A 9,608-nucleotide genomic window follows, 5' to 3' on the forward strand; every position below is an offset into this window, starting at 1 on the left:
AAATATCAGATTTTATTAAAAAAAAACAATATATATCAGATTTTGAAAAACTGTGATTAATGACAGGTCCCAGAAAATCCATAAATAATTTCCTACAGCACAAATAGAAACTGTTGGGTTTCCCTGGTGGAGCAGCAGTTAAGAATCCGCCTGCCAACGCAGGGGACACAGGTTCGAGCCCTGGTCCGGGAAGATCCCACATGCTGCGGAACAACTAAGCCCGTCTGCCTAGAGCCCGTGGTCCGCAACAAGAGAAGCCATGGCAACGAGAAGCCCACACACCACAACGAAGAAGAACCCCCGCTTGCTGCAACTAGAGAAAGCCCATGCGCAGCAACAAGGACCCAACTCAGCCAAAAATAAATAAATAAACTTATTTAAAAAAAAATAGAAGTTTTAAAATGAAAACAAACAGTACAGTATACATTTAAGTAATTATAATACAAATGTTAAGAGCTACAGACATTAGAATTCCATCATAACAGCTATTCTACTGGAACAATACTGGTACGAAATTAAAACAAATTATATGCAGAAAAAAACAGGTAAACATGCTTAGTTTACCAAAATACCAGTACACAGCACTTGTTTCTGGACACAAAGTAGCTGCTAATAATTCCTGTTTCAACAAAACTAAGTCACTGGGACTTCCCTGGTGGTGCAGTGGTTAAGAGTCCTCCTGCCAATGCAGGAGACATGGGTTCGAGCCCTGGCCTGGGAAGATCCCATATGCTGTGGAGCAACTAAGCCCGTGTGCCACAACTACTGACCGTGCGCTCTAGAGCCCACGAGCCACAACTACCGAGCCACGTGCTGCAACTACTGAAGCCTGCGCGCCTAGAGCCCGTGCTCCGCAACAAGAGAAGCCACCGCAATGAGAAGCCCACACACCGCAAGGAAGAGTAGCCCCCGCTCGACGCAACCAGAGAAAGTCCACGCACAGCAAAGAAGACCCAACGCAGCCAAAAAATAAATAAATTAATAAATAAATAAATTTATTTAAAAAACTAAGTCATAATCAGGTTCCCCACTATTTAACACAGAGGAGAAATATTTGGATCTGAATAAACATAATCTTTATTATTTCATATTATTTTCAGTTGTCTGCAGAAATAACTGTTGATCATTTAACCCCTCAAATCAAGAGTAATTAAAATAACATCCCTAATGTACCCATTTCCTTAAAGAGAAAGGTCACCAGGACTTCCCTCGTGGCACAGTGGTTAAGAATCCACCTGCCGATGCAGGGGACACTGGATTGAGCCCTGGTCTAGGAAGATCCCACATGCTGCGGAGCAAATAAGCCCGTGCGCCACATCTACTGAGCCTGCACTCCAGAGCCCGCGAGCTCCAACTACTGAAGCCCGCGCGCCTAGAGCCTGTGCCCCGCGACAAGAGAAGCCACCGCAATGAGAAGCCCGCACACCACAACAAAGAGTAGCCCCTGCTCGCCGCAACTAGAGTAAGCCTGTGCGCAGCAACGAAGACCCACCGCAGCCCAAAATTAATTAATTAATTAATTAATAGAAAAAGAGAAAGGTCACCTACATAACAAGATAATCATGTCCATCATATTTAGAACACCGAAGTTAGACGATCACATTGTCTCTGCAACTGACCTCAAATAACAAAATTTTAAGTAAAATGCAGCAAAGAACTAGTACCAGGTATGTCATAAATAAAAATATATTCAAATTAACAGAATAAGGTGAAACTTTTCTGGGTACTCAAAGAAACCCAAAATTTCATTCTGTAAACTCCTTAGGAAACTTGCTTTAATTTTCAAACCATAAGTCAAGAAACAGTATAAAAAAAAAAAAAAGTCTTCCTAAGAGCAATGGGAAGAAATATTGAAACAAACACTTTCAACGACATATTTTGTTACTTTATTTTGAAAATGACTTTTTGTTGATTTTATTTTGAAAACGTAAATATTCATTTGCTCCTTTTACATCTACTTATAATTTTCCTTTGCTTGATAAATTCTTTAGAGCTGGTGTTTCTACTTTAAATTCAAATAACTGAAAACCAGTCATGTATAGTTTTTATAAAGTATGGATTAATACATTTATTTTTAAGTATAACTTATGAATACTGACACCTTAACATGACAAATGAGGAACCTCTAACATAATTAAACCAATTAATCAATTTAATGTTTGAAAAACTATATATAACTGTCCAAACTGCTGTGTAAAACAGATTTTTGCTAGTTGGTCCATGAATTTTTAAAAGAAGCTTCACAGATAAGCTTAAAACATACAGCATTTGCAAACTTTTTTACAATATTATGCATAGCCTAATTCACATAGTTTTATCTCCAACCCGACATACATCTACAGTACATGTGTTCAGAAGACGACTGACCTGGCTGAGATACCGCAGTGGCTGTAAACTGAGTAGCCCATGGCGGATTCTTCTGTCCTCCAAACTGAGCCATGATAAAAGGGGGAGGGAGAAAACCTTCACTTGTTTGTCTTCTATAGCAGCGATCTATTAAGAAAGGATCCACAGGTTAAAGTTCAACCAAACTACAAATATCACAAAAGTATTATTTTAAAGAAATGTTCAATTTGTCAAGGACATCTTTGTAGGCCAAGTATAAATAACAAGGGGCATATGAACGTCCGATATGCAGGAAAAACATTTCACATCAAGTAGTTAACCAAAAGTACCCAATTTCAATATATGACATTTGGGGTAGACTTACAAGAAAGGCACTTCCTTCTGCGACTACAAACTGTCACATTTAAAGAGAATACCATCTGTTGTTTTCTATCCAATTCTTAACAATAAAAAGTACACAGCCTTACGTTCAAAAGAAATATAGCCTGCGTGTTTCTTTTGGCAATGAGCTGGGGGCTGAAAGTGGAGAAACCAATAACGGAAGCTGGGACGAGACACCGAATAAGGGGATTCAAGAATATCATTTAAATAACGAACATCTCCTTACTTTCTAGAGCAGGGAAGGAACTGGGGGGACTCCTTTTCTCTCCCCTCCCTCGAGGGGAAAGACAGTTGAAATAATGGCTGCCCCTTAAAGAACCATCGCGAAGACTCCTCCACCCAAAATCAAGCCAGAAGAGGCGAAGATCTTAGCCCGCGCACTCCCTTTCCCCCCACTCCTCGGAGAGGCCAGAGCTCTAACATCCATCTTCCTTCAGCCCTAGCTCCTCGCGGGCCGCAGACCAGGGGAGGCGGAATCCTCCGTCCCACGAGCCAAGGCGAACGCCAAGAGGGGGATACCGAGAGCCCTGATCCCCTTAAGCCCCCGGCGGGGCGGAGAAGGCCTCCATCCCCCAAAAGCTGTGCCGCCGTGAGCGGCCCCGACGTCCCGGACCGCAGCCCAGGAGGCTAAAGCCTCAGCGGCTCGAGAGCTAGGGACGGCGGCCAGTAGTCCCTTCGAGGCCGCCAGGCCGAGGATGAGGCTGATGGTCGCCGGGGACACCCGAGGGGCCGCCGGAAAAAAGCGAGGCGGTGGGGGAGGGGCCGGCCGCGCGGGGCCTGCTCCGACCCGCACAAAAGGGACCGTGTCCCTCCCGTCCCAGTCCCACGAGAGGCCCACCGTCGCCGGCCTACGGACGCCGTGCTACCAAATCGGTCGCTCCCAGCCCTTCCGCGGATCCGACTGGACGTTAAGAACCCCGGCTCAGCCGCCGGCCGCTCCAACCGCGAGGACCAGACCTTCACCTGAACCCGGTCCCGGTTAACACCGAAGCCATTTCAAACCCGTCAGCCTTACGCGCATGCGCCAACTTCCCCCTTTTCCTCCGCGCCTCTCCCCTCCTCCCCATCTCTGAGGAACGGCGCTTACGGGCCTGCGTTCTACGTGCGCGCTTACCAGCGAGACTTCAAGGCGCTCATACTACGCAGCTAGAACTAGAGCGCGCCTAAGAAGGGTTACCTTGGCCTCGCATAATAATGAGCCTGTGTCTCTGCGCAAGCTCAAAGGAAAAGGCTTCCCTGAGTGTGGGAAGGAAAGGAATCGGCAGTCACGTGATCCGATAAGACTTCCGCCATTTTGTGTTTTTTCGCTTTTTTTTGTACAAGTATTTGGGAGAATGGATATATCCGATGGCATCTGCTAGCTTTTCTTAAAAATTGAGATGAAATTCTTTTAACGTATAATTCACTGCTCTAAGTATTTTCTGTTGTACAATTCAGGGGCTTTTAGTATCTAAATACGAAAAGCAACCACCATCGCCTCCTCCCTTGAGACAAACCCCTACCCATTAAACAGTCACTGCTTAATCCCTGCTCCCTCCAGCCCCAGGCAGCCACTAATCGGCTTTCTCTGTATGGATTTACCTGGCCTAGACATTTCATATTAATAGAATCATACAACATACGGCCTTTCGTGGCTAGCTTTCGTAATTTACTATATTGTGTCCAAGATTCATGTTGTAGCAGGCATCAGTACTTCATTCGATTTTATAGCTAAAATAATTACCTTTAATGGATAATACCACATTTTGTTTATCCATTTGTCAGTTGATCTTTTGGATTGTCTCCACTTTGGGGCTATTATGAATAATGCTGCTATGAACATTCACATACAAGTATTTGTTTGAACTCCTGTTTTCAATTCTCTTAGGTTTATACCTAGGAGTGGAATTCTGGGTTACTTGGTAAATTCTATACTGAACTTTTTGAGGAACTGCGAACCTGTTTTCACAGTGACTACACCAGTTTACATTCCCAGGGTTAACAACATAAAGTATCCATTCTATGAATATGGAGTATCTTTCCATTTATTTAGGTCTTTTAAAATTTCTTTCAACATGTATTACGTATTTCAGAGTTCAATTTCTCACATCTATTTTTTTTTCCTGGCCACACCACAGTCTGTGGAATCTTAGTTCCCAGATGAGGGATCGAACTGGCCCTGCCAGTGGAAGCGTAGAGTTGTAACCACTGGACCGCTGGGGAATTCCCCCCAAGATCTGTTTTTAAAAGATTACTGTTTTAAAACGTCACTCATGGACTTGGCCCAGGTTTGGTCCCTGGCCAGGGAACTAGATCCCACATGCTGCAACTAAGAGTTCACATACTGAAACTAAAGATCCCACACATGGCAACACAGATCGTGCATGTCGCAACTAAGACCCTGAGCAGACAAATAAATAAAATTTTAAAATATTTATTTGGTTGCGTCTGGGTCTTAGTTGCAGCAGGTGGGCTCCTTAATTGTGGCACGCAGGCTCCTTAGTTGCAGCATGCATGTGGGATATAGTTCCCTGACCAGGGGTGGAATCTGGGCCTCCTGCATTGGGAGGGCAGAGTCTTAACCACTGCACCACCAGGGAAGTCTCAATAAATATATTTTATTTATTTATTTATTTACTTTTTGTTTTTGGCTGTGTTGCGTCTTTGCTGCTGTGTGTGGGCTTTCTCTAGTTGCAGTGAGCAGAGGCTACTCTTCATTGCGGTGCGCAGGCTTCTTTCTCATTGTCGTGGCTTCTCCTGTTTGGGAGCTCAGGCTCCAGGTGCACAGGCTTCAGTAGTTGTGGCACACTGGCTCAGTAGTTGTGGCCTGCGGGCTCTAGAGCGCAGGCTCAATAGTTGTGGTGCACAGGCTTAGTTGCTCCGCGGCATGTGGGATCTTCCCAGGCCAAGGCTCGAACCCGTGTCCCTTGCACTGGCAGGCAGATTCTTAACCACTGTGCCACCAGGGAAGCCCCAATAAATATTTTTTTAAAAACAAAATATAAAATATTACTCAAGCTGTTGTCTAAAGAGCATCTAAAAGATAAAGGCAGGAATTTCCCGGCAGTCCAGCGGTTAGGACTTAGGGCTTTCACTGCCTGGGTTCAATCCCTGGTCCCTAGTCCCTGGTGGGGGAAATAAGATACAGATAAAGGATATTAGTTGAGCTGTTTATTCTTTCATCCCCTAGGGTGTTGCCCAGGTCTGTTTGTATGTTCAGCATCTCACATGTCACGCTTTCAACCAGTCAGGAAGAATGTGGAAAATGTAGTCTCTAGCTGCCCAGCTGAACCTGGGGAGAAGGTGGGGAAGGGGAGGTGGAGGGGAATGGAGTTGTTCCCATCAGTAGAAGGAAGAAGAGGACTACCAGGATGCTACAGAGAAGTAGGTTTCAAACTAGATGAATTTAAAGTAACTTATTTTTCTGTGATATTTGCCGGAATATCACTAGACACCTATTGTCAGTATATTTTTTCATTTCAGGTTTCAATAAATACTTTAGGATGTCAACTTTAAAATACTGTTAGCATACTGTGTTCAGGATTAAGTTTTATTAAAATAATGATACATCCAAGGGAGGGCATGAGTCAATCTAGAGCCAAGTTGATTAACAGCTTTGCTAAAAACTAGGAGTGTGAGCTTAACCACTTTAAGCTCCTGAATTGATCTGTAAAGTGGGGCTGATAAGAGCCCTTACTTAATAGCATCACTGTGGGGATAAATAGTTTACATAAAATGCAAGGCTTCTGCCTCATAATAAGGATTCCATAAGTGTAGCCATCTTGATTTTGTGTTGAACCCAATCCATACATTTGGTCATCTCCAAATATTAAATCTTATTGTCCTTTGTAGTTAAAAATGTGTGAATTTTATTGGATATTAAATTTTAAAAATATGATTTTGAAGAGGAAAGAAAAATTAGACCACCAGGTGCAAAATAGAAGTATAAAATTTATTTAAAACGACCCACAAATTTCTGTGTAATCAGGAATGATACAATTTGCAATAGTTTTTTTAAAAACTCATGACAAAATTTAAAATATAATTTCAATTACAGTATTCATTTAGCCTTATTCAGTTAGAACAATCAAAAAAAACTTTATGCTCTAAATAAATGAGACACACAGGAAAATATAATAGACACTTTTCACAACTATCGTACATGTATGTTTCAAAACTAGTACATTTCAAAGCATTTTGCTACATAAACATGAAATCATGTACAACTGCTGTGCACCAAAATTTAGCTTAATTAGGTCTTTCAAGTAACATGCAATTCCAACTCACAAGTCTTCAAGTACTGCTAGTAAGTGTTCCCTTGTATGCAGAGCACTACATATTGATCCTGAATAGAAATCATCATAATTAAGATTATCTCTTTCCCTTCTACATGTTGAAGTGCTTTCTCTTTAAACTGTTTCCCCCTTATGTTAAGAACCAAAAACGGATATATGTGGGGTTTGAAAATCTTTTCCTTACTAACCTATTTCAATGTATGGGATATTTAATACAGTAGGACGGCAATAGGTAAAATCCTCCAAAGGGAAAAACCAAAGGTACAAAATAAATAGTAAATACACCCCAAAGAGAGAAAAAGTCAGCTAGAGACAGGAATATTATTTTGTGAAATTGATAATTCTCTATTGGGAATTTAGTAGTACTCTACTTCACCATGGTGAAGAATCTGAATATTTTACTCCCACTAATGATGAATATGTCTTCTCCTTCAAAACGGGATATTGATATGCATGTGAATCTATTTGGTAGGTCACCACGTATCATAAGAGAAAATGAAGAAACCAGAAATCAATGCTTTTCTTTCTGCTGAGTAGTTTTTCGACCTTCTCTTTAGGGAACACTTCGTGATTTCTTAGTAACCCAAAGAGGACCATCCACCCATACGTAACAATGCAAAAGCTGCCCTTTATTTTTACCACAAAACCATTCTGGAAAAATATTTCTCTCAAAGCACCTATCACAATGTTATCTCATAAAAGTTTTTTTTTTTTAAAGGCCATATATCTTTGTGTTTTTTTAAGAGCTCTTTTTGTAAACTCCTATGTCATCAGCTATTTACTTTATAATGTCACAAAGAGGCATTAGTGAGGCTAGGCAGTTACTGAACTGAATCACCAAAAATGTTATTTGACTATTTAGGGCAGTCTGGCCTATGTTTTTTGTTAGTAACTCATAATCTACTGATGAAATAGGCCAACTTTCCTACCTCTTTATATTTATAAAGAGCTTACTAAAAACTTTACTGATACATCTCATTATTTTTCTTAACTCTCTGGGCCAAGGTATGTTTAATCTTTGACCCAGAGATTTGATGTGGCTGGAAAAGTGGAACAAAAAACAAAACAATTTCAAATAAGTGGGAGGCAGAGCTATCTCTTAGAGATGCCAAAAAGTTTACATTTTTACCATGAGTGCCTGGGAACTAAAATAATCAGTTTACCCAGCACATTCCCTTCAAGAAAATCGCATTTCAATTTACAAAAACAGTAAACTTCGATTATGAATTGCTGACCTTGGTCTTTAAAAATATTATTTAGGAGGTTTCCCTTTGTTTCAGTAGTACAGGGACATTCTTTAAACAACAAAGAAAAAAAATTTTTTTACAGGGGAAAAAATAAAACGTCATTAATCTAAGCCCTAATGCAGAAGTCCTAGGAATTTGGGTAGACCTTCCAACGTATGAATAAGAAAATAGCTGGCTAAAATAAATAGTGGAGACAAAAATACCTCAGAAGCATATTTTCTCTACAATAAGTAGACTTTGTATTATTCTTAGATTAGGTCTGACAAAATTTCCACTCAACACTAAGTCATAGTTTATGGCACAGAAATGTGTTCAGCAGCCTGCAGATATTACCTGTTTTAGTTTCACATGGGTTGACTTGCTGTGTGATTTGAATCAAGCCATTTGCTATTCTTGCCAATCTGCAGCTTCCTCACCTGTAAGATGGGAACATTGTTCTCTGTCCAACCGTCAGTGTTGGGGAGAAAAAAGCAGCACATAGGAAAGCAGTTTGATAGCCTAAAATATTATAAAGTACAAGGATTATAATTCTTCTTACTTCCATATTTGCTTTCAAAAGGGTTCCTCATTTTGAGCTGCTATTTTTCAGAAGAAACTGGTATGGAGTGGGGGGTAGAAACATTACAACTTGCTTTTGAGCTGGTACATGAACCTGCGGGCTGCTTAAAGCAACAAAATTCTCCCTCGTTTCTGTCCCTTAACTTCCCCCTAGTGCACTCAAAAGAGCTTCTGATGACTGATTTCTATAAGAACTGTTCGGATTCCTTTCTGTCCACTTTTTAAACTGTCTCGCCCAGTTCAAAAAACGGTTCCTATTATTACCAACAACCAAATTCCAAAGGGGTAAATTTACATTAGAAAATAGAAACCATCCACAAAATTGAGCTGGGAGATAAGGAGGAAAACACGCAAAAAAAAAACACCCCCAAAAACAAAAAAAACAACTTTCTGTTCTATACATCAGGGGTCCCCAACCCCAGGGCCGCACAGCAGGAGGTGAGTAGCGGGCAAGCGATCAAAGCTTCATCTGTGGCTCCCCCATCACACCCGTCGCTCGCATTACCGCCTGAGCCAGCCCCTCCCACCCCACCCCCCGTGGAAAAATTATCTTCCATGAAGCCGGCCTCTGGTGACAAAAAGGTTGGGGACCACTGCTATAGGTCACACCCGATAATTCAAAGTCACCAGTCAGACAATTGATAATTAGTATGATGCGTTACACAGAAATAGCAGAGCCAAACAGAGTGCTAGAATATATAACTTCTTACACAACTTTTTGTAAAACACTCAAACACTAATAAAGTTGAGGGTCAAACATTGCTGGGATAGGTAAGGGGAACACTTGATGCTAACCTGGGGT

General features: G+C 41.4%; 1 protein-coding gene across 3 annotated transcripts in view; it reads right to left on the reverse strand.

Moving 5' to 3' along the window:
* The window catches only part of CCAR1 (cell division cycle and apoptosis regulator 1), a 53,495-nt gene extending 49,585 nt beyond the window's left edge, over positions 1 to 3,910 (reverse strand). The window contains exons 1-2 of one of the 3 annotated variants that reach the window (XM_065894782.1): positions 3,566 to 3,718; positions 2,368 to 2,493 (exon numbers count right to left, since the gene is read on the reverse strand). In XM_065894782.1, coding sequence (XP_065750854.1) covers positions 2,368 to 2,440 — 73 coding nt within the window. In that variant the 5' untranslated portion in view covers positions 2,441 to 2,493; positions 3,566 to 3,718. Of the gene's footprint in view, positions 1 to 2,367; positions 2,494 to 3,565; positions 3,719 to 3,814 lie in introns of those variants that run through there. The other 2 variants (XM_065894781.1, XM_065894783.1) reach the window with 2 other exon arrangements.
* Positions 3,911 to 9,608: the final 5,698 nt, after the last annotated feature.

Source organism: Phocoena phocoena, chromosome 16 (genome assembly GCF_963924675.1).
Source record: "Phocoena phocoena chromosome 16, mPhoPho1.1, whole genome shotgun sequence".
In the NCBI taxonomy this organism is placed as follows: Eukaryota; Metazoa; Chordata; class Mammalia; order Artiodactyla; family Phocoenidae; genus Phocoena; species Phocoena phocoena.